At 48.4% G+C, this 23,527-nt stretch overlaps 4 protein-coding genes across 4 annotated transcripts; 2 read left to right on the top strand and 2 right to left on the bottom strand.

Moving 5' to 3' along the window:
• Positions 1 to 231: 231 nt before the first annotated feature.
• LOC146260056 (ras-related protein Rab-37-like) lies at positions 232 to 5,514 on the bottom strand. Its single transcript, XM_084670537.1, has 9 exons — positions 5,362 to 5,514; positions 3,111 to 3,221; positions 2,860 to 2,901; positions 2,707 to 2,773; positions 1,762 to 1,814; positions 1,453 to 1,518; positions 802 to 858; positions 496 to 572; positions 232 to 337 (listed from the first exon to the last, which is right to left on the bottom strand). The coding sequence occupies exons 1-9, from the start codon at positions 5,512 to 5,514 to the stop codon at positions 232 to 234; spliced, it is 732 nt and encodes a 243-aa protein (XP_084526663.1).
• Positions 5,515 to 6,402: 888 nt separating this feature from the next.
• Positions 6,403 to 10,024, top strand: LOC146260055 (uncharacterized). Its single transcript, XM_084670828.1, has 5 exons — positions 6,403 to 6,750; positions 6,969 to 7,072; positions 8,004 to 8,099; positions 8,624 to 8,788; positions 9,153 to 10,024. The coding sequence occupies exons 1-5, from the start codon at positions 6,684 to 6,686 to the stop codon at positions 9,339 to 9,341; spliced, it is 621 nt and encodes a 206-aa protein (XP_084526954.1). The 5' UTR covers positions 6,403 to 6,683; the 3' UTR covers positions 9,342 to 10,024.
• Positions 10,025 to 10,806: 782 nt separating this feature from the next.
• On the bottom strand, positions 10,807 to 12,450 carry mrpl27 (mitochondrial ribosomal protein L27). Its single transcript, XM_084670829.1, has 4 exons — positions 12,298 to 12,450; positions 11,893 to 12,021; positions 11,674 to 11,741; positions 10,807 to 11,352 (listed from the first exon to the last, which is right to left on the bottom strand). Exons 1-4 carry the CDS (start codon positions 12,335 to 12,337, stop codon positions 11,146 to 11,148), a joined length of 444 nt encoding a protein of 147 aa, XP_084526955.1. The 5' UTR covers positions 12,338 to 12,450; the 3' UTR covers positions 10,807 to 11,145.
• On the top strand, positions 12,407 to 17,319 carry eme1 (essential meiotic structure-specific endonuclease 1). The gene is made up of 8 exons (XM_084670826.1): positions 12,407 to 13,344; positions 13,633 to 13,760; positions 13,909 to 13,998; positions 14,615 to 14,736; positions 14,929 to 15,085; positions 15,866 to 15,981; positions 16,286 to 16,475; positions 16,954 to 17,319. The coding sequence occupies exons 1-8, from the start codon at positions 12,606 to 12,608 to the stop codon at positions 17,128 to 17,130; spliced, it is 1,719 nt and encodes a 572-aa protein (XP_084526952.1). The 5' UTR covers positions 12,407 to 12,605; the 3' UTR covers positions 17,131 to 17,319.
• The last annotated feature ends 6,208 nt before the right edge of the window (positions 17,320 to 23,527 follow it).

Here is a 23,527-nt window from a genome sequence, read left to right as displayed (position 1 = left end):
CCCCCGCCTGCCTCTCCTCGTGGGTGTCTGATGTCACGTCTGCAGTACCACAGGACCCTTCACGACACTTCGTCTTCATCACACGTATAACCCTTATCTTCATTATATGTAGCCTTTCCTACAGGAGTAGCCTTGGGGCAGGGGTTGAGGGTCAGGGGTGAGAGGGTTGGGGGTCAGGGGGGTCATGAGGTTGGTCAGGGGTCATGGGGTTGGAGGTCAGGGGTCAGAGTATCAGAGGAAGCTGCAGCAGCTGGATTTCTCCTTCTGGGCCTCGATGTAGTCGTGGATCTGGAACCTGGGCTCGTCGGGCCTCTGAACCACACGATGCTTCAGCTCCCTGCAGGAGACACAGGGGGTGAGCAAGAGGAGAGCAGAGGAGAAGAAAGGAGGGGGGGGAAGGGAAGAGCAGAGAAGAGAGGAGAGAGAGAGAGAGAGAGAGAGAGAGAGAGAGAGAGGAGAGAGAGGAATACTGAGACGACTCCAGAGGTGACTCACTTAGCCACAGCTGTGAACGCCAGCTCCACGTTGACTCCCGTCTTGGCGCTGGTTTCCATGAAAGGGACGGAATGTTCCTGGACACATGGAAAAAACCATGAACTGGGAGAAAGGATTGATTTGCACCAACAATACTTGACAGAACATTACATCAACTTTACATGCACTACCATGCACCTACATAGCAACATTTTATATTAAGGTTACACTGATTACTATGTAACTACAGCAGTTTAATACTGTATGCTGGTAATATTTGCCCAATTAACTACGAATCCCAACAAGCCACAGCAGGAAGAGACTGACCCTGGCCAGCTTTTCTCCTTCCTCTCTCCGGACCATCCTGTCACTCCCCATATCGGCCTATAAGGAGACACACAGATTCAGATACATCGAGGACAACCACTGTACAGAAAAACTTCAGAAACACCACCATCTTACAGACACACTGTTCTTCCTGTCTTTGGTGTTCTGTGCCTGGTAAATACAGGCTGTTCCTTGACACCCTGACACTCTGACAATGAAATTACAGTATTATATGTTATATATATGAGTATATGAGCTGTGCACTTCTAATGCTTGATTTACTGCTGTATTTTCTACATGCGCTGTATGTATGTCGCTTTGGATGAAACCATCTGCTAAGGGAATTTTCATTCACAATCCGGAAAACCTGCATGCAGAAACACTCTTGTCAAGGCTGTGATTCACACACCATCTCTGCTCAAGGAAACTCACCCTCTCCTGCATTCTTTCTTTCTTCCTGCTTTCTTTGTAATCTTTTTGTTCCTTCTCTTTCAGCATATTCTGAGTGATTCAGAGGGTGTGAACTGAGGAATGCGTGTGAGGTGTTATTTTATGTGAGATAACTGTTTGTTCCTGTCGCCTCTCCTCTCTTAATACTCTCCTCTCTTTCCTCCTGACTTGAGTCAGAAGCTTTACACAAACCCTCCTCACCTTGTTGCCAAGCAACATGATGACTACATCCGTCTGTGCATACTCATGGATCTCTGTAAGCCATGCCTACGAAGGGGGAAACAGAACACACACACACACAAACACCACACACACACACACACACACACACAAGGGATCAATGTAAACTAAGTGAGTTATTTGTTAGCAATGGATTTTTTTGAAGTGCAATAACCTCCCTTAAATAGCTTCAATCAGGAAGTTATGAGTATACTTTGTCTTCAAAACACCAAGAAGCAATCTTCAATAAAACTCTAACCAAGCAATTGCAGACCAGGAAGTGCCACGTACCCGGATATTGTCGAAGGAGGATCTGCTGGTGATGTCATAAAGAAGGAGTAGAGCTGTCAAGAACCAAATAATAAACAGATATCATAGTTATCATGGTTATCATGGGTATCTGGTTATCATCGACACAGATGACCAATCCTGATAAAGGCCTGCCTGGACACCTCTCTGGGATCGATACATTAAGGATGCCACAGTTAGCTTTGAGCTAATTTAGGGTACGAACTTCCGTGTTGCGAAGACATTGTCGCCTACAACCTTGATACATTCAACCTAGACACTTGTGAAGATGTCTTGTTCATGGGGACAGCGTTGTTTGTCATTCAATGGGCGGAGCTAGTTCCGTCATGGCACTCAGACGGCGTGTCACGGGCATCAGCTCATGCCACTCACGCTTTCGACTGCAGCCGATTGCAGTGACAGACACGGACGCACACGTTCACACATCATGTGTGGCTGTGTTCCTGCATATGGTGCTGTTGCTGCCGCCCTCCATCATCCCCGGCTCCTCCGTGCTGCCTTCTGCATCGTCACTGCAGACGTTGTTCATGCTCTGGGAAGCTTCTCTTACTTGTTAAAGAGTCTGCTTTACGTTTGAAATGATTCCTGTCCACCAGGGGATCGTATACCCTACGTTCCCTGCCTTGTTATTGTATGTACTGTGCTATGCTGGCTACGCTCCAAGGTAGGGAGTTCCCCATTAACCAGAGTAACCCGAGTAACCACCAACCGCTAAAGACAAAGCATTTCCAATACAATGAATGGTTAAATCCATACGTGAATGTCTTGACATAAAAGTTTTGTTTGTCCTTAACCTGGTAGGCCTGTGCCTGTACTTACCTTGACAATAAGAATACAACTTTGTTTTCTATAGCGCCTCTCAAAGCGCTCTCGCAACATAACAAATACAAGAATATATATTTGATATAAAGGAAGAGCAAAGGAAACCTTGAGCATCCCTGTAGTACGCGTGAGTCACGCTCCTGAAGCGCTCCTGGCCTGCTGTGTCCCAGATCTACACACACAGCAGCACACGAGTCAATGCAGTACCATCCAATACAATGCTCTGTCGGTCTATCTGTCTAGAATAGAATGACTCACCTGCAGTTTGACCTTGATGTTGTCGACCGTCACCACCTTGTTCTGAGGAGACAGATGCAGCGCTCGACTGTTTTGTTATTGGTGGAGAGATACACGCACACACGTGCACGCACCCAGAATCGCTCACTGACTTACACACGTTCACTCACTCATTCACTCACTCACACACACATGCATAAACACATGCGCATATGCACACACACACACACACAGACACGCACAAACACATGCACACAAACACACACACATACTGTGAAGCCGATGCCGACTGTTGCAGAGAAGGATCCGGGGATGAACTTGCCCTGGTCAAACTGCACCAGCAGAGAGGTCTTCCCCACACCACTGTCTCCCACTAGAATGGTCTGCAGACACACACACACATACACACACATGAATATCCACACACACACACACACATATAAATAGATACATACACATACATGTACACACACAAGTGCATGGCTGTTATACTGTGTGTGTTTGAATGTGTGTATTTGTGTTTGTGTGTGAGTGCGCATGCTTGTGTGTGTGTGCATTCAGAGGATTAGAAATAACAGAGTTCACATTTACATTGTGTAGCAGATTTCAGAAAGTCTTTGAACTCAGCTCACGGAAGATTATAGAAACTGGAGAACTAGGGAAGGAAGTCGTGAGGAAGTCTCTCTCTCTGTCAGAATCACAGAGAAAGTTCTGTGTTCAGACTCGGATGTTGTGTTCAGATCTGGGGGGGTGGGTGTGGCTGTGGGGGGATGGGGGGCGAGGGAGGTGGAGGGGAACAGGGAGAGAGGGAGAAGGAGGGGAAGAGTGAAAGGGTCGGGGGTTGGTCGAGGGGGTCAGCTGCACACTCAGCTACCATAACGACCAGGTTTCCATGGCGTCAAAGGAACACTGCACACGTGGGATCAGGTTTCATGTTCGGCATGTGAACGAGGGCCTGTGGGTTTGAAGAGTCTGGGAGTATGTTGTCAGGGAGGGGGAGGGAGATGAGAGGACAGTTGGTAAGGTTATGATACTGTTACCGTGGTTACGCGGGGGGATATGCGAGAGCCTTCTCCCATGGAGACGAAATGCAATCAGGTGAAAGCTACGCAGATGTTGCAGAATTTGTCTTGGAGGAAACAACAGTCGTGAATCTTTGTGTGTGTGTGTGTTTATGTTTGTGTATATATGTGTGTGTGTGTGTTTATGTTTGTGTATATATGTGTGTGCATGTGCGTTCGTGTGTGTGTGATTCATCAGTTAGCCAGCTGCTTGTGTGGGTCCTTTTGAGTCCAGCAGCATGAAACTGCTGCAATGAGAAACTAAGGCCAGTACTGAACCACATGATGTAACCTATAATAATAACCTGTAATAATGTAACCACATTACTTCTGCTTCCAGATCAGCAGAGAGGCAGACCACAGGGGCCTCTTGTGAGTGTGGTGAGAGATAGAGAGATGGAGAGAGAGAGAGATGGAGAGAGAGAGAGAGAGAGGAAGAGAGATGGAGAGAGAGAGAGAGAGAGAGAGAGAGAGAGAGAGAGAGAGAGAGAGAGAGAGAGAGAGAGAGAGAGAGAGAGAGAGAGAGAGAGAGACAGAGAGAGATGTTAATGAAGCCCAAATCAGGATTGAACAAGCATGAGTAACAGCTGTTCTCCTTCTGCTCATGGACTGTGTCAGTCTGTCTCTCCCTACCAGTCTCTCTCTCTCTCTCTTTCTCCCTGTCTCTCTCCCTCCCTCCCTCCCTCTCGTTGTCTTTATTATTTTTTTTACCCAGTATTTATTTGCACACCGTCTTTGTATGGGGCCGTGTTGAATCATAGGTCACGCAGCCGCCGGCGAGCATTAGTCCACAAAACAAGACCCATTTTCATCAATGGGCCTGATCTCCACTCGAAAGATCAGACTCCCCGGTGACCTACATCACCAAGAGGAAGCTCTCACAGGAAGTGGGCCATCATAGTCTCGTGACAATATTTAATTTAACAAATCTCAGCAGCGTACAACTTAGGCTGCTAACACGATACTGCAGTCGATCTGAAGACGCTGGCCGTAAATGCACTCTAGCAGCAAGTGATTTGTTTCAGGAGGACTGCGGTAGCTGTAAGGCTGTAAGCTAGCAAGTCAGCAAGCGCTTCTTATTTGCGCCGGTACAGTCCAGCGCGTCATTATTCTGGCCGCTGACCAGCCCCGGCCCGCAGATTGTGAGTGCAATTCTGATTTGATCACGCGTCAGAACTTCCTCCTCCTCGAGCTGATCACCAAAAGACAGCGAGGATCTAATTGAGTTATGACATTTACTCGAGTAGACAATTACTCGTAAGTAGCGCGGATGGAGAAATGACAACACATCTTCCGGTTAAATAGAGTGAGGAAATTAGCCTGAAGATCTCTGCCAATACATCAGTCCCCTAAAACTTTCTTCAGCCAACAAATCACCTGGCCTATCCCCGTGGGCTGTCAACAAGTTGCACAGGGGGAACAACAGAGATGTAAACTATAATTGATATTCTAAGTCACCTACCTTATGCATCAACTCCTCGTCGTATGAAGGAGTGGACGCAGGCTTCTCCTGGAAGTCCTCGGCGGTAGATCCGTACGTGCTGTCCGGGTGGATCTCGGGGTACGCCGTAGCATAATTAGCCGAAATCGGCTCCATAGACTCCATCCTCTCCATCCTGTTTTCCAGAACCTCTTCTAACTATGAATCGTCAAAGGAGGTTTAAAACTTCTCTTTCTCCTTATCTCTCCTTATCTCTCTCTCTTTCTATCTCTCCTTCTCTCTCCTTCTCTCTGTCCTTCTCTCTCTAGTTTTCTTTGTGTGGTGTGGCGTCACCGTGATGCCCTCGAAACAAAACAACACCGGAGAAACGGAGACGTCCACAGTTTCTTAGCTGAAATGAACGGAATGCCGTACTCGGTTGGCAAAGTGGGAAACTAGTGACTGTTCAATGGCGTTAGAACAAATCGTGTTGAGCCCTTCAGTACCATGGAGAGTTCCGATGAAGACCCCGACAAAGAGAGGGGGGAGGGATTGAACAGGGGGAGGAGGGAGAGGAGAGTGGGAGGAGTGAGAGAAGAGGGGGAGGAGGGAGGAGGAGGAGAAGAGGGAGAGGAGGAATGAGAGAGAGAGCAAAAGGGGGAGGAGTAAAAGGAGAAGAGTGGGAGGAGTGAGAGGTGGAAAGGGAGTGTGTGTGTGTGTGTATGTGAAAAACTAGAGAGAGAAGAAGAGAAAGAGAGAAGGCAAGAGAGAGAGAGAGAGAGAGAGAGAGAGAGAGAGAGAGAGAGAGAGAGAGAGAGAGAGAGAGAGAGAGAGAGAGAGAGAGAGAGACGAAGGGTTTCCCCGGGTGCGCATAGGAATCCTGCAGACTGTTCTATTGTGTGTCTGGTACTAACCAGGAAGACAGGTGAACAGTGATTGCTTTTCAGTGCAAGGTCACGCTGTACTGTGCCAGATCAACAACAAAAAAGTGTGATTCGTGATGTGCTAAACCCCCCAAGGTTTTCTGTGATGTGTGTGTCAATCTCCGAACGAGTTTCCCCTTGACGCAAAGTGGCAGCGTTGGTTCGGTGGGCGGGTGCTACAGCCCGTCCCAGTTTCTCTGCGAGTTTGTTAATATTTACCGAACAAAGTTTCAATGTTTTGCTGAAGGGGCAACACGTTCTTATTGTATCACATCCAACCAGGGCGCAAACGAGTTTAAGTAGCCTTCAGGAATTACTACATACTGTTTTGGATGTCTTTTTCTTTTGGACACGAGCGAATCGAGATGCACTCAGTCAGATTTTAACTTTCAGGCTCAAGTAGGATATTTGTTTGTGTAACTTGTGTGACTTTGTGTAAGGATGTCCTCCAATTCAACCAAGAATTTTCCACTGACAGCGAATCAGCTGACCATTATCATCGCTTCAGGTGAATGAAGTCAATTTGATCAAATTGTAAGAGTCGTCAAAGAGTCTTTCTTTCCCAACTCTTACAACATGGCTGGGAATGTTCAGGAATTTTCACATTGGTTCTATCTGCACAGTTCAGCTTTCTAGCTTTGAAGATGCTTTAATCGAGCTTTTAACAGATGTAACGGAGTCCCTCGTGACCATGATCGTGACTGACAACGCGTGTTCCCTCCGCAGTGTCCTGCCTAGTGTTCTTCATTATGATCATCCTGCTTCTCGCTATCCTGTACCGGAAAGACCCGCTGTGCTGCAGGTTCCACCGGGGCTCACAACACCATACCGTAAGACTAGCACGATTCACTACCGCCTCTAACGTCATATCATATGTTTGGAACGTCTAAATAGAATGACTTAAATTCCACGGATATTCCACAATTGAGATGTGTTGGGTTTTATCACACATCATGCTTGTGTGATGTCAACAGGCTTGGACACAGATGTAAAATGGTTGTTGCCACAAGACATGACAACACTTCATAGCATGTCCTCTATGCTTCTGAATCCTCACAAGGTTACTTGTTGTCATGTTTCCTGTAATACTGGCTGATGAGCAATGTTTCTCTGTTTCCTGCTCTGCTGATGGTGAGGGAGGGGGGGGGGGGGGAGATAAACCATCTCTGTGTGCTTTCACTGTTTCAACCACATTGTTGCCACTGGTTAGCCCTGAGCATATTAACAGTTTCCTTGTCATAACAGAGAGTGACTGCTTGGTGTGGCCTAATGTTGTGGGGTGGTGGTGGCGTGTGTGTGTGTGTGTGACAGACAGGCAAAGACTGTTAACTGCTAATGTTCTGTCAATTCTTACTGATACTGCCAATTCTGAATAAAAGCTTTTAAGGAAGAAAAGTGAATCAAACTCAGCATGGAAACTCCCGGTTTGTTGACAGGTCAGATAGACAGAGCTATGTTCTCTTGGGCTTTCAGGAAGTAATCAAAGTTTTACAGGCACTTAACTCCATGATCTAGTAATGTGGAGTAAACAAGACAAAGTCCAGAGTTAAGGAACCCAAGGTTAACTCATTGAGCTGACATTATACATTAATGTGTGTGTGTGTGTGTGTGTGCAGCTCTGTTGCTGTTGAAAAGCGTCCTCTTCAAATGTCTTTAGACAAACAGTGCCCGTGTGTGCATGTGTGTGTGTGAGGGGGATATGTGAAGGTGTGACTTATGTTATTACCCCCCTCCCCTCCCCACCCCCCCCACGCCCTCCAGGACGTCCCCCCTCACTACCACAGCAGACAATCTCTAGTGGGCTGCTCCTACAACCAGCAGGGTGCTGTTACAACCCCCGGAGAGATGGACCCCCAGGTACATACCTCCCTCCCTCCATCCTCTCTCCTCCAGCCCTTCCTCCTGTTCCCCCCTTCTCTCTTCCTTCTCACTGGAGAGCTCGGTGGACAGGAGGAGGAAGGTACCGGCTGCTGTCCCTTCATCGACTCTGAGAGCCAGTTCAGTGAGAGGCTGGAGGAAGTCTTTCTCTCTTGAGTTCATGTTACAGACGCTTGAAGGGGAATTGTAATGTGATTGCTTTTAACACGGGTGATTTAACAGCACAGTTTGTACTGTACAATGTCTGACATTTTGATATGACTGCTGACGGTTTCTAACGAGTTGGAAATGTGACCAGTCAGATGTTCAGTCATGACTAATTATACTAGGATCAGTAACCAATCAGTTCAAGACACTCACAAGTTAGTGAACCAGTAGAGCCATTTAATAGGCATAAAGTCATTTAAAGTGCATATGTGCAACTGAACAAAGTGTATGTGTGATGCTGTGTTTGTGGGCACACAGATTTGCGTGTGTGAGCATTTATGCACGTGTGTTTGCAGCTAGGGAGGCTGTTCATCGTTGGCAAACCCAGCAGCTACCACCTGCAGGGCCCGCTGCCTCGCCTGCCGTCCTATGAGAGCGTCCGGAAGAAGGACCGCCAGCGACTCATCCACTCCATGATCGCTGACCGCTTCGGCCTCAGCGGGCCTTACTCCGACTCTGAGGTCAGTCTCTGTGTAGCATGGTGTGTAATGTGTGTCATTGTGTTGCTTGGTGTACCTGTGTGTCTTCTGTGTAGCTTTGTTTATGCCGACATTCTTGATCGCTTTGTGTACGGGTGTATTTCATTGTGTGGCTTTGTGTACCTGTGTTTCTGTGTGTATCTTCGAGCAGGGGTTTACGTGTTGTACGTTTGTGTGTATTTCTGTGTAACTTGCGTGTGAAGGGCTACAGGGCTTGCGATACCTAAAATGTGATCTCTCAGTTCAGCATCGTTTGAAGTGAGAGACCAGTCCCAGCAGCCTCACTCCCCAAGACACACCAGAACTTCCTGCCACACTCTCAATGCTGGTTTCTGTTTCATCTCAGCCCCCTCCAACATACGAGGAGACCCTGCGCCGCTCGGTGGAGATTTCAGCTGTGGACTTCCAGTCGCCAGAGACCCCCTCCTCCAGCAGCCTCCCCTGCCCAGGACCCCCCCCTGCGGTCAGGGCAGAAGCCCCCGCCTGTGGCCCCCCAGGCCCGGAGCCCAGGGGCCCAGCAGCTGACCAGCAGTGATCTCTTCTGAAGGCCCTCATTGTGATGGAGACAGTGAGACACTCAGCCTGTGCTGTCTGCCCGGGGTCAGGAGGAGTTTGGAATCGAGGTGGAGGCCTCCTTCTGGAGGTCTCTGCTCCTGTGAGCTACTTTCCTGTGAACTGACCTGCGAACGCTTTAAAGAAGCTGTCAAAGAGCAGAAATGATGTGTACAGAGTGTTGGCAAAACAAACCAAAGAAGTGTGCGTTGTTTGTGGAATCGTCGTTAGAACGCCGGAACATTGGAACATCACGTTTCCACATTCCTACGTGGAAACAACCTCTTTAAGCTTCATAAGAATCCCACAGAATCCAGACCTAGTTACTATTGTTAATCAACAACCTGAAGCCTTCTGATCCAAGGAACAGTGTGTTTGTACAGTTAAACCTGTTTTCACGTAGACCATGCAGAACCAACTCAATGGACATGTGTTTTCACAAAATGACAAACTACTAAGGCCCTTTGTGACCCTTAAGTGAGAAGTTAACTAAATATTTTGAAAATATACTGGAAAAACTTAAATGTGCTGATATGTACGGATCTGACTCATGCTGTGTGCAGGTGTAACTAAGCTAGCAAATGAAAAAATTAAAGACAATATTTGTACATTTCTATTAAATATCCTCCTTTCAGTTATATAATAAATAAATGATCTCTTTTTACAGATTCTGTAAGTTACTGATTACACAATTCCTTATGGCACAAACATTTCCATACCATAGATAGCGAGTGAGGCTCTGAAGGGAGTTACGACCTCTATTTGACCTTTTCTACTTCTTGGAAATTCAGTTCTTGCCCTCCTCTCCACCTTTCAGCAGAACCCACTGGTCCTGTACACAGTCATGACTCCTCCCACTTCCTGGAGAGGATTTCCATCATGAGAGTTCTAGAAGCCGCTGGTGTTGACAGTACCAGGCACTCATCCCCTCCCTTACATACCACCACTGCAGCTCTCCCCCAGACCTCTCCAGCTGGGCTGAGTTACTCCTTCACAGGTGCAGAAAGTCTCTGTGTTTCAGTGGGTCTCCCTTCTCCATTTAACTCCCAGGTTGTCCTGTAACTTGACGTTGTATTACGCAGGTTGTACTAATTGGTGTAATAAAACTAGCTTGTAAGCTTGTAACTAGCAGTTAGCTTGTAAGACACAGACCCAGAGGCATGCTTTATGGTTATTAATAAGAGACTGGAGAGAACCACGATCTGTACAATAGAGACGCTTTTGGTTTCTTTCAAGACCCCCTCGTGGTTAGTAACAGCAGACAATGCTGTTGTCTGCTCTTGAGACCCCTTGTGGTCAGTCGACAGAACTGCAGACAAGGTTTTTCCAAACAACTGTATGGATGAATTTCCTTAATGTCAACATATATTCATGGAATGGCTGGGCAAGTTCAGGAATTTTCACAGTGGTTCTTCAATCTACTGCCTGACCATTAAAGAGTAAGCCTATGCACTTAAATACAAAACTTTATTCTTGTGACATGTATTTTGCACAGCACATCTAGACAGATGACAGTAACATACAAGTCATTCCTCCACAATCGATGAACACAAACTCTATGAGTCATAAGTGACTGTACTCCATATAGATATATAAAATGGTCCTCCACCCTTGGACAGCTTCCTTTATCAGAGTTCCTTTATGACCTCATCAACACCTCACAGCATACATCCTCCCCCAAGCATTCCAACTGTTCCAGAACATTCCCAAGTCGACTTCCAAGTCCACAGGAAGTAGAGAAAGAGAGTTCCGGAACTTGCATACATTCCGTGCGGGATAAAAGCTGATTAGAACATGCCCACCAGTTTGAAAACCCCTTCCTGCTTTTTGGGGACGATGTTGATGAAGGTCTTGTAGAGGACGGTCCCCCTGGGAAGTTTGGTGATCACCTTAAAGGTCTCCGGGCTGCGAGGCGGAGGAACATACACTTCCTTGGTGTAACGGACAATTCCGTCTTCCAAAGCGTACAGGGTGTTGTTGGTCCCGATGCCCACCTGGGACAGAAACATTACACAGAAAGAATGAGGCTGTTAAATAGAATGTTCTTCAGAACAAGTGCGGCAGGGAGACATACTGACGATTTCTAGACGTGGGTGGGACCCAGGTGTAATGTCACCTATACCCACTACACAGGTTCAGTGCAGCAGAAACAATGTCCTATCTAACATTCAACTTCAAACTATTTGATTTAAAAGATAGTAGCCTATAGGTTTGGTCTCAACACATCAATGTACAACGTTTTAACTATTTCTCATGTCACTTGGAAAAGGGCACGTGTTCATGAGGATAGGAGACCTCAACCACCTCCGACTTACATGTGCTCCTGGATGCCATCTCGTTGATCTCTGCGTCGCAACAATGTTTCCAGCATGGACAAAGTTCCCTGGTCGCGGAGAAAGAGAGTACACACTGTGCATCCATTCCCACTATAAGCAACATTGTCCCTTATCGCCTTGATTCTGGGTACATGAATCACACATTGTATTCTATTGAACACATTTTTGTGTGAGTGTGGGTGCACATCATTAAGTTACCGTCCATTTTCTTGCAGCCAAACCGGCGGCCAGGGCTCTTTCCTCCCGCGTTCTTGCTACTACCTCCCGATTTCTTGGACGCGAACCTCACCGCCTCCACGAGAGGACACTGACACGGGAGTAGTAGACCTTTACGAGGTGAAACATCGTTAGCGATTAATACGTGTTTACTCACACAATTGTGGCAAAATATTGAGTTAATTATCTTATTATCACGATTAGAGGTGTTCGCGTCCCTGTTTACTGCAGTGCCTTACGTGAGTCAGTCAATCTGTTACTTAAAACGAATCACATATTACTAGCAAGCGTTCGTTGGTATAACACGCCGCTTGTTTGCGTTGTTATCTAGACCATAATAAAGTTAAACGTTTATTGTAGATATTCTTTCAATAATCTTTAAATTACCTGTTCTTGTCCTCAACATCAAGGACGTGAGCGCAGCCATCTTTAGGCACGTGATAAGTGTACGTCAATGCGTGTCCACTGATTCGTTTCCATGAACGCGCACTGAATGCTGGGAGTGCGCGAAATGCGAAACTTCTACTCGAAGTTCGAGTAAAAAGAACATAGATCGTTTTAATGTGTTTTAAATCCTAGGTTAGGATCTAACAACCCACATACGGAGCAAACGTTCGCCAACTATCTTGACATAAAAAAACTTCAAATAGAATAGTAATGCCACTTTCTCAGTGAGCTAATGTGTCTTGACAGTAATGGATAGTTACAGCGACTCTTCCACCAGCGATCTGGACGAGGAACTACCCGTGTACAAGTTTCTTCTACAGCCCGATCGCAGCAATCAAGCCCCCCTCAGCCGTATAGCGAAGCCAGACGTGGTGGTACTAGACAGCTCCGATATCGAGATCCCCGTGTCTTCCTCCCCTAGTTCTGACCGAGGGGAAAACGCGGTCTGGGAGAACCTGAGTGCCGGTGTAGGAGCGCCCGTCGTCAAGATGATCAGTAGCGACGAAGAAGATGCGCCGTACGTGCCGTTAGCACAGAGACTAAAACAAAAACAAGAAGCTGTTTCTTCGTCATCGTTATTCATTAATGGGCAAAATGGCCGTTCGCCAAGGAATCCGTCTCCTCCTGAGTTTTCAGCACAGAGCGCTTTCTCTGAGTCAGAACCTCCGCTTCCACTCTACGACCCCAAAGAGTGCTTCATGCCGCAGCTATGGCCGCCTCCTAAGCCCTCCTCCTGGGCAGGGAGCACCTCCACCTCCCCGGCGAAAAAAAGGCCCTCCAAGCGAACACCTGCGGAGATCCAGACTTCCCGGGAGGAGGCGCTGAGGAGGAGGGAGGCCAGGGAGAAGACGGAGGGGGAGACGCGAAAGGAGACGCGCAAGCAGGAGCAGGAGAGGGAGAAGGAGGAGAGGAGGGCGCTTGCGCAGGCGGCCAAGGCCTTGAGACCAGAAGAGTGCATCAAACACATTGTGGCGTGTGTGGACCCTGGTGGGTGTCTGTCCTAGGCAGAGCAGTCTCAACCTGGTCTAGGGTGGTCTTGACGCCAGAGATAGACTGTAAACTTTGTATATTATTATTCACTCACCTACTGTGTAGACTATAGTAAATATGACTTATTGTATCTTTGCTGAAGCACAGCACTGATACACTTGTACAATGTTGTTTATACACATAGGCTGCATCTGCTGTGTGTGTTTTGTGTTTGTGTGTGTATATATGTGTCTGTGTATATATGTGTCTGTGTTTATATGTGTGTGTGTATATGTGTGTGTGTAGCTCTGTTGCAGCTGGAGGGCGGGGCCACCCTGCTGGCGTCTCTGCAGGCTCTGGGCTGCAGCTGTGCCATAGAAAAACAACCCCTCCCTCGCTGTGTCAGCTGGACCAGGAAGTCTCCCTGCGCTCAGGTGACACACATGCAGATACACGCACACACACATACAACAGAGCCTGTTGCCCAGACTACAGCTGAGTTGAGAGCAGTCTGCTGTAGAGGTTAACCCCCTGTCCCCTTGCTCCTCTGCCCCCTCCACCTCCTCCCTCTCTGGGCTCCAGCCAGGCCCGCAGGCTGGGGTGCTGGAGCCGCTTGTGGTGCTGCAGATCCCTGTGGAGCAGTTCATCACCCTGGTCCACAGCTACAGCCAGGTAGCTTCTGCACTCCCATGCTAGCTCACAGCACTGGGCTGCATGTTTAGGGCAGCACTTTATCATGAATGTTTACATTAGCTACCATGTAACATGCTAGTGCCTAGAGGAACAACAGTGGAGTTACAGAGGAACTGTTATGTAGTTACACTTCGTCGTGGTAAGTTGTGTTATTTCATGATTCATGAGGTTCAAAATGTGACATGTCACCTCCTGACTTTGGTTTTGTGATTCAGGTATATAGTAATGTAACCAGTTCAATGTTTATATCTTACCAAATAGTCTCTTCTTCCTCCTCTCCCTCTCTCTTCTATTCTTCCCTTCCCTATTTTGCTTCTTCCTCCTCTCTCCTCTCTCCTCTCTCCTCTCTCTCTCCTCTCTACCCTATCCCTCCCTCCCTCCCTCCCTCCCTCCCTCCCTCCCTCCCTCCCTCCCTCCCTCCCTCCCTCCCTCCCTCCCTCCCTCCCTCCCTCCCTCCCTCCCTCCCTCCCTCCCTCCCTCCCTCCCTCCCTCCCTCCCTCCCTCCCTCCCTCCCTCCCTCCCTCCCTCCCTCCCTCCCTCCCTCCCTCCCTCCCTCCCTCCCTCCCTCCCTCCCTCCCTCCCTCCCTCCCTCTAGGAGCACAGGGGGGCGGGTGCAAATGGCTGCCCCTCTCTGACCTCCTGGATCCTGGATCTGATGGACAGAAACCCTGGGCGTTCCCTCAGCCTGGTGGTGATCGACCTGGAGACGTACTTCAAGTGAGGCTGGCTCGCCTGGCGGAGGAGGAGGGGGAGAGCGGGGGGGGGGGGGGGGGGATGAGGGGAGAGGGGGGGGGTACGAGGAGTAAGATGGGGGAAGGAGGGGGTTGGGGGTGTCCCACTGTTTCCTCCTGTTGAGCTCTCTTTTGTGCAGAGTTATACAATGTGTCTCAACTCCTGTGTGGCCTACAGATCCCAGAAGTCTCAGGGCCAGAAGAAGTTGCGTGAGGCTGTTTTGGGGGAGGAGCTAGGACCAGGAGCAGTGAAGAAGAAGAGGACGACAAAGAAGAAGAAGGATGGAGGAGGTGTAGAAGGATGGCCGGACGTGTCGAGAGTTGACGTCGAGGAGGTAGGGAGAGGTCTCTCTGTGACAATGGTGTTGGTTCTATGCAAGGTCTTGTGTTCCCTTGATCAGGGCTTTGAAGCCCTCTCAGCTTTCCTCCAAGGAAGGACATTTACACGTTGACGTTTGTATTCATTTAGCAGAACTACGCTCTTCTGATCCTTGATCTTCTGCTGTACTTTCTATATGCGCTCCTTGGCGCTTGGATAAAAGTGTCTGCTAAATGAATAAAATGTACAGTGTCAATTTATGGAACTCCAGACTGCCGTCTGGTAAGGACAGGAAGCAGGCGTGCCAGGACAGGAAGAAGGCGCGTCAGAACAGCAAGCAGGCGTGTCAGAACAGGAAGCAGGCGCGTCAGAACAGGAAGCATGCGTGTCAGAACAGGAAGCAGGTGTGTCAGAACAGGAAGCAGGCGTGTCAGAACAGGAAGCAGGCGTGTCAGAACAGGAAGCAGGTGTGTCAGAACAGGAAGCAGGCATGTCAGAAAAGGAAGCAGGCGTGTCAAAACAGGAAGCATGCGTGTCAGAACAGGAAGCAGGCGTGTCAGAACAGGAAGCAGGCGTGTCAAAAAAGGAACCATGCGTGTCAGAACAGGAAGCAGGCGTGTCAGACCAGAAAGCAGGCATGTCAGAAAAGGAAGCAGGTGTGTCATAACAGGAAGCAGGCGTGTCAGAACAGGACTCATGCGTGTCAAAACAGGAAGCAGGTGCGTCAGAACAGACTCAGCTCTGCTCACACAGAACGATGATCTTATTCTTCCTGTCATCCAAAATCTCCCATCAGGCCTTGGTGCACCTGCAGCTTCACACCGGCATGCAGGTACGCTTCCTGCACACCTGGGCGGACTTCTCCCAGCACGTCGTCATGACAACAAAAGCAGTAGCCGAAGCCCCTTTCAAGTGAGCGAGTGACGGGTTGGTGTGTCCTTTGCACGAGTGCTTGTGTGGGCCGACTAGGTGTGTGCTTGTGTGTGTCTATTTTAACGTGTGTGCTTGTATTTGTGACATTCCGTGATGTATTATGTAGTGTGGGATGTGTTGATTCATGTGTGTGTGTTACTTCTTTGGTGTGTGTTTATCATTTATGGTGTAATGTGTTTGTGTGTGTATTACTGTCAGCATTTCTTCTTCACAGTGTGTGTGTGGGGTTGTGTGTGTGTGTGTGTGTGTGCGTGGCTGTGTGCGTTTGTGTCTGTCCGTCCAGACGAGCCAGGGAGCAGACTGGCTTCTCGTTCTGCGTGGAGAGTGAGTGCGCGGGGGGCCGGAAGGGGGCCCGGGGGGCCGGGGGGCTCCAGCAGGTGTGGAGGAGACAGATCCAGCAGCTCAACAGAGTCAGTCCAGACATGGCCTCTGCCATCCTGGCTGCATACCCCTCTCCACTGCTGCTCCGCCAGGTACACACACACACACACACACACACACACACACACACACACAGGTTACCTACACACTCACACACACACACACAGGTTACCTACACACTCACACACTCACACACTCACACACACACACTCTCACACACACACACACTCACACACACACACACACACACACAGGTTACCTACACACTCACACACTCACACACTCACACACACACACTCTCACACACACACTCACACACACACACACACACACACACAGGTTACCTACACACTCACACACACACGTAGGATACACACACTCAGGCTACCTACACACATACAAACTTAGGATGCACAGGGTGGGGGTTGGAGGAGGTGTAGCCCTCCGCAGTGTCCTGGTCTCCCCAAGCCTACTACGGGTACAGCTCACACACACTACACACACTACATTCACGACACACACACGACACACGGGAGTTTTGCCCCCTCCTCAATGTCCTGGTCTCCCTAGGCCTACCGCAAGTGCAAGTCGGAGCGAGAGGGCCTCTCCCTGCTGTCTGACCTCTTGATTCGCCGAGGAGAGGGCGTGACCGCTACCACGCGGCGGATTGGTCCAGAACTCTCCAGGCGTCTCTTCCTGTTCATGACGTCATCAGACCCCCAGCAGATACTGGACTCCACCGTGTGACCGTTGACCCCCCCTCAACTTCTTTTAAATTGACCCTGAAGGGAGTGGGGTCATCACCATAGTTACCAAACCCGTGGACACTTCAATGTGGTGAACTAAACCAGTTTGTCTAGACCAGTCATCTGGTTGTCAAACCTCCTCTTTGGATCATTCAGATTTGTATTCTATTAAAATGTTTTCAAAAAGTGATTCCATGCTAATGTCATCATCTTTTAAATACAGTTAGCTGCATCTCTATTAGTCCCACGTTTTAAACATTAACATAAATAAATAAAGTATGCACACACTCAGTTATGCACGCCGGGAGGCAGACACACACACACACACACCTCTCCTTAGACAGTAGCTGTCACTCTTGTTCTCCAGTGTGTGTTATTAGGCAGCTGGAGACCTGACAGGGATACAGATGTGCAGAGACCTGTGGGTGTGTGTGTGTGTCTGTGTGTGTGTGTGTGTGTATATATATCACTGTGTAGCCCAGCTGTTTGAAAGTGTCTCTACCACAGCCTGCTTATTTCCCTCAGGTCGAGCCACTGTTCAGAGATGTGAAGGTTCAGCAGAACTTTTGGTGTCGACGTTTGAACCAGACTAGCACACCCTTCATCTGTCTCTTGACTGAATCAGGTGTTTGGTACAGAGGTATTATGCAAAGATAAGATCTGACAATATCAAGACATGACCATCAGGGGGCAGGCTTGGTTCACAGTGCAAACTTCGAACACCAGTCTGGTTAAAATGTTGAAATGTAAATATATTTGAAATGAAAGACCTTGTAGGCCTATCTCTCAGATGGGAAGGCTGAGTTTTAGGCAGGTCAAAAGGAAGTCAGTGACAAATGATAGTAATTGAAGAGAAAACAACTACAAATCACATCGAAAACATCTAATGTGACTGTGGTTTCATAGCCTATATCTATCAACATTTTTGTGCTTTGAAAATACATTTAAAAGCCCAGAGTGTCAGAAAATGCTGCATATTCTCAGTGATGGTGGCTTCATCATTTCTGTGTGGGAGAGCTGGTCCCATTAACCCTGAGGGTTAGCAGGGAGGAGAGGAAGAGGGCAGATGAAGTGAGGGATGGATGGATGAGGAGGGTAGATAAACAGAGCGATGGGTGGGTGGATGGATGGAGGAGGGTACATGAACAGAGGGAGGGGTGATGCAGGTTTATCAACCCCACTGACAAGCTTGATTAAAAATGTATAACCATGGAGCGTGATATAATGTCAAGTTATCTCAAAGGGATTGGATATCCGTGTGTGTGTACTCTTGCTTATTCGTGATTTACTCCTTCTCTCCTTTCTCCTCCTCCTCTCCTCTATCTGCTCCTCTCCAGCCAAGCGGCTGCTCTCCGTGGGCAGCCTTTGAAGGAGAAAAGGCTGCAGGTGGAGAAAGGGTGGTGGCGCTGGCCGCTTTCACGAACAATCCGTTCAATCTTATCTCCATTTGCTTAACCACACAACTCAGGCACTGTCGGGAGTCGGGACCTCTCTTCAGACTGGAGAGCCTCCATGCTCTCCTCCCCTCCCCCCTCTCTTTGTGCGTGTTTCGCCCTCTCCTCCTTTCACTCCCTCACGCCGCTGCCAGAGAGAGAGAGAGAGAGAGAGAGAGAGAGAGAGAGGAGAGAGAGAGAGGGAGAGTAGGAGAGCGTGACAGGAGAACTAATCGACGCCAAGGCTATGCTGCTGGCTCTAAACAGACAGGGACTTGGACTGCGGTTAGCCGTAGCCGGCAGGCATGCGATCAGCTTGCTTACCTTCCATTACCTCCGAGGACAGACTGACTTCCACCCAGAAAAAGGTAGGCAAGATTAAGACAACACTCAAACAGATCTTTCAAAGATTGCTGCAAACACTCATTGGTAACCCTCCACTGACCCTCCCCCCCTCCTTCCCCCTCCTCCTGAGGCAACAATTTTCATTCTAATGCGAGGAACGTGGACGGTGTCTTTGTGACTGCAAGGAACTGGTGACCCTCTTTGGAACTGCTACACATTCTGGCCTCACTTCAACACAGGCAGTCCTGGCCTCTCCCTGGACAATACTGCTGGTACTGTTAACAAAAGCAGGGGCTAGTGGCCAGGGACAGCCCGCCCTAAAGCCGGTCACAACCTAATGTCGCCATGCTCCGGATTAAACGATTGGCCGTGTACCAAAGTTTAGTTTGTGTTTTTTTGATACACTGGCTTAAATTTGATTCAAAATTTGAAAGTCAGGAGATTTTGCGCCAGTTTTTTCCAGCTGCTACAATTGAGCTAACTACTGATATCAATAAACATAACTTCTTCCAGGGACGCACAAAGGCTACGGCGACTTCTGTTAACAGAAGCGCTTGCTTGGAATCGGGAGAGAGGCGACCGGACGGCTGTCAGACGCTCGCCTGCTTGGCGCGGGTGCTCAATATTCTGTCCACACGGTACCAGCCCCGGACAGAACCCCCTGGGCTTTTTTTTATTAACATTCCAATCAGTGGCGGTCCAGATTGCTTGATCTTCAGAAACAAATTGTGAATAGCCTTTGATATAGGGGTTTAAAACACACTATGGGAGCTCACACGTTCACAGTAAAAATATATTTTATCTACACACATGCATACACACACCTATCTTCAAGGTTGACTATAATAGCCTTACCTCAACCTCAATTTCCTCAAGACCTGCCAGCCGTCTTCTCAATGCTAATTTCTTAGCGTACTCTCACCCCGACCCCCCGCAGCCTGGTTCCAGCGCTGGCCTGCCCCTCACTATCCCTGAGCTGGGACGCCTTCTGAAGGCGGCATCTAAGGCCCTCTCTGGCCCACGCTGCTACCAGTCTCTTTTCATTTGAAAGATATAAATGATTCGTTTTTCTTTTCCATGCTTTATTGGACAGGTTTTAAGTGGAAGTGTGACAGGAGGAGAAAGAGGAACACATGCAGCAAAGGGCCAAGGCCAGATTTGGACGAGGGCCGCGGTAAGGCGTCAGCCTACATGGTACGCGCACAAATCCGCTTCCAGGGTCTCCTTGTTGGCCTGTTTTCTCTTCTTCACTGGATTGCCACACAGAGGTGGATGACCGATGATGCTGAGAGGAGAGGAGGAGGGCTGAGCGGGGAGACCGGGAGAGACGGAGAGATGGAGGAAAGATGGAGGAAAGAGGGAGGAGAGATGGAGGAGAGATGGAGGAAAGAGGGAGGAAAGATGGAGGAGAGATGGAGGAATGAGGGAGGAAAGATAGAGGAAAGAGGGAGGAAAGATGGATAGAGGAAGACTATGTATCGTTCGTCATTTTCCACGAGCCTCGACAAACTCAGTATCTTACAGATGAAACACACACACACACACACACTCACACACATACATCTACTCACCCACACTCATACACATGCACACACACCTACATCTACGCACCGACACTCACACACACACATACTGTATGCACACACGCGCGCGCACACCCCTACACAGTCAGACACACACACAAACACACCGACAGATGGCTCAAAGGGGAAGACACTATAAATGAGACTGCTTCCATAAATAAAGTGACGTGCTGTTAGCCATTTCAATGGATTAGTTGTGGTAGCACAGTGTGTTAGAGCTGCATTGATCAGAAACAGAAGACTTCTGAGCCAGAGGGACTCAGGTTCTGCTCCTCACACGAGTGGTCCTCCTCCATAGAAACCCAGATGAATGATGCAGAATGCAACCTTGGTCCTCACTCTGCTCTCACTTCCCCCAGACTCAGACTATTACACACAACAGAGACGCTGGCCCTGTGTTCACCTCAGACAGACTGGTAAATAAATCACCGTTGACGAAGAAAGTGTTTTGTCCGTCTCTTCATAAACGGAGTGACTAAGTTCAGTTGAGTTCTGGGTTTTAATAAGTATTTATCAATCTGCAGATTGGGAGAGAAAACCAGACCTCTGACAATGAATGACAACACAACACCAGGCTTAGGTCTCAGTCATGTCTCTCTCCGCTCTGAAGGCCGGAGGACCATCTTTTATAGGGCACAAGAATGTAAACATAGATAGTGACAGTCAGGCAGTAATGACGTTACAACAGTCTCAGAGAAAGAGATTCACAGCTCCCAACACATGGCAACTCTCTGACTAGAGAGATCATAGCTGGAGTTCTCCTTGTAGTCATGACAAGGGACGTTTACCCAGTATTTTCTCCTGACCCCGAACATCTATTAACTCTGACTTAATAACCCGAATTAATAGGAAGCTCACATGAGAGCGTACTAACTATATTATTACTAGTTCTATTGATTAGTGAATAATGTAAGCACACAGTAAATACCAATTTCTTCCACACAGTGCAGAACCATTTTTATTTGTGAGTGGAGTGGAGGATGGAGGTCGTTTTGGGACATCTAATGGTGACTGATGTAAGCCGATGATGAGGTGATTATCACACACACACGTTGCTGCTGCTTGCGTTAAATTGGATAATGTTGCCCCTGTCCTTCCGGACCAAACTTGCTAATTTGACTCTTTTGAAACAGAAGGAGGAGGAGGTGGGTAATTATCTGAGATGGAACGGGTTTGTTCTAGACTAGAGTAACAGAGCCTCCAAGGTTAAGGACTGAAGACGGGGATGTGTGAAAGAGCAGACTCCTTTTTTTTGTTGTTGCAGAGAGTGGAAGTGCACCCTGGGAGTTGAAGTCTAAAGATGGTTTTGAAAGACAGCCAGAACAGCTCAGTCTTGAACGCAGGCCCAACATGGCTCGGATACTGAGGAGACACAGGTGTTATTGTCACATGACTGTACACCTGGACTCACCTGAACACACCCTCTCCCCCACTCCCCCACCAGTTATTGTCTTTAGAAGAGAGTTTAACAGAAACAGTTTATCATTTAATAATAACCACCATTTAATTTTGGTGTTCAGCTTTAACACCGCGCCCCTCATCTGTACAATACTGCACAAGAGGTCAGAAAAGAGCTTTGTATGTTTGGATTCAAGTTGTCAGTGTTCACAACCTCACCCCCTCCACATAACATGTGTGTGTCCATGTATGTGTCGGAGTGTGTAGGTACATGTGTACGTGTGAGTGTATTCACCCTAGTAAGCCACCAGCCCCACACACACACACACACACACACACACACACACACAGCTCTGATCATATTTATCGGCATGACAAGGGATGACGGGGGTTATCTAAGCTCCCATCCACACTCCTCCTGGGGTTATCGTCATCATCCAGACGGATGACTCCATTTCCAGCCTCGCCCAATGCCCCGATCGGTGTCTGGAAGTGTGTGTGTGTGTTAGAGTGTGAGCGTGAGAGAGAGTGTGTGTGTGTGTGTGTGAGAGAGAGAGAGAGTGTGTGTGTCAGATTGTGTGTGTGTGTGTGAGAGAGTGCGTGTGTCTGTGAGAGTGTGTGTGTGTGTGTGTGTGTGTGTGTGAGAGTGTGTGTCTGTGTGTGTGTGTGTGAGAGAGAAGCTCCTGTAGATCATACCAGGCCAGTGGACAGGGCCAGTACTTATCTACACACAACAGCTCCAGGTTGTTATCTGGCTGCTCAGTGCTAACCTGGGATTATCTGACATCACAGTCTCTGTGATTCACCTGACAGACCAACAGGATGCTGGTGCACAACACAGCATGGAGAGGAGTGGGTTTAGAGTGTGAATGTGTGTGTGTGTGTGTGTGTGTGTGTGGGGGGGGGGTTGGGGGTGAGGGAGGACCGTTCCTCGACTCCAACCGGTGCATTACTGTTAGACCCCTGCACTTCTGAGCCTTACACCTTCCTGCTGTACACTCGACATGCCCTTTTGGTGCGTCACGTTTGATAAAAGCGTCTGCTCGAGGACTGTCAGAAACTGTCTCATGGAGGAGCATGAAGTTGCCAGGGCTCACAGTCGACGACTCGTTCTCTCTGAATGCCGAGCACATATTCCAGTCTCAAGTCGACTTAATACCCGTGACTCGATGCCCTGCTCTAATTCAATATTAAAGAGCTTTTGACCTGGTTACCTTGTCTCAGGCTTGGCTCAGCCTGTCAGAGACGGCCTTTGCTCCTCCGGAAAAACTAAATGGCACGTGAAAGATGTAGCTTAGCATTTCTGGTCTGGAAGCTTATTGATTAGCGAGGGTAATTGGTATTCTCTCATTTTTGGTTGGCCGATGAGAGGATCTACTTTGAGAGTGTGAGTCAGTGGGGTTTGTCGATTTGACCGTGTGTGTGTATTGCAAGGTTGTCTTTGTGTGTGTGCGTGTTGCAGATTGGAGAGGGTGTGTATAGATTGCTGATTTCAGAGAGAGAGAGTGTGTGTGTATGTGTGTGTGTGAAGCACATCCAGGCAATCCTGCAGAGAGGCCGTATTCATCCCAGATACATTAAACTGAACACTGAGGGGATCTGGAGATGTGAAGCGGCTTTACACTCATTAACTTAACAA

This window comes from Hypomesus nipponensis, chromosome 13 (assembly GCF_054491055.1).
Source record: "Hypomesus nipponensis isolate SF chromosome 13, ASM5449105v1, whole genome shotgun sequence".
NCBI classification, from domain to species: Eukaryota; Metazoa; Chordata; class Actinopteri; order Osmeriformes; family Osmeridae; genus Hypomesus; species Hypomesus nipponensis.
Note: the sequence above shows the minus strand (reverse complement) of the source record. Positions and strands in the feature narration are given on the sequence as shown.

Bases quoted from the DNA above. Each gene is read 5' to 3' on its own strand.
- LOC146260056 (XM_084670537.1), bottom strand. From the start codon at position 5,514: ATGGAGAGGATGGAGTCTATGGAGCCGATTTCGGCTAATTATGCTACG. The intron at 1,519-1,761 runs GTACGTGGCACT...CCCCCTTCGTAG, and splicing joins CCTCCTTCGACAATATCCGG to GCATGGCTTACAGAGATCCA. The intron at 573-801 runs GTCAGTCTCTTC...CCATGTGTCCAG, and splicing joins AAGGAGAAAAGCTGGCCAGG to GAACATTCCGTCCCTTTCAT.
- LOC146260055 (XM_084670828.1), top strand. From the start codon at position 6,684: ATGTCCTCCAATTCAACCAAGAATTTTCCACTGACAGCGAATCAGCTG. The intron at 7,073-8,003 runs GTAAGACTAGCA...CACGCCCTCCAG, and splicing joins GGGGCTCACAACACCATACC to GACGTCCCCCCTCACTACCA. The intron at 8,789-9,152 runs GTCAGTCTCTGT...GTTTCATCTCAG, and splicing joins GGCCTTACTCCGACTCTGAG to CCCCCTCCAACATACGAGGA.
- mrpl27 (XM_084670829.1), bottom strand. From the start codon at position 12,337: ATGGCTGCGCTCACGTCCTTGATGTTGAGGACAAGAACAG. The intron at 12,022-12,297 runs GTAATTTAAAGA...CACCTCGTAAAG, and splicing joins GATGTTGAGGACAAGAACAG to GTCTACTACTCCCGTGTCAG. The intron at 11,742-11,892 runs GTAACTTAATGA...CTCCGCGACCAG, and splicing joins TGGCTGCAAGAAAATGGACG to GGAACTTTGTCCATGCTGGA.
- eme1 (XM_084670826.1), top strand. From the start codon at position 12,606: ATGGATAGTTACAGCGACTCTTCCACCAGCGATCTGGACGAGGAACTA. The intron at 13,761-13,908 runs GTGACACACATG...TCTGGGCTCCAG, and splicing joins GGAAGTCTCCCTGCGCTCAG to CCAGGCCCGCAGGCTGGGGT. The intron at 15,086-15,865 runs GTAGGGAGAGGT...ATCTCCCATCAG, and splicing joins CGAGAGTTGACGTCGAGGAG to GCCTTGGTGCACCTGCAGCT.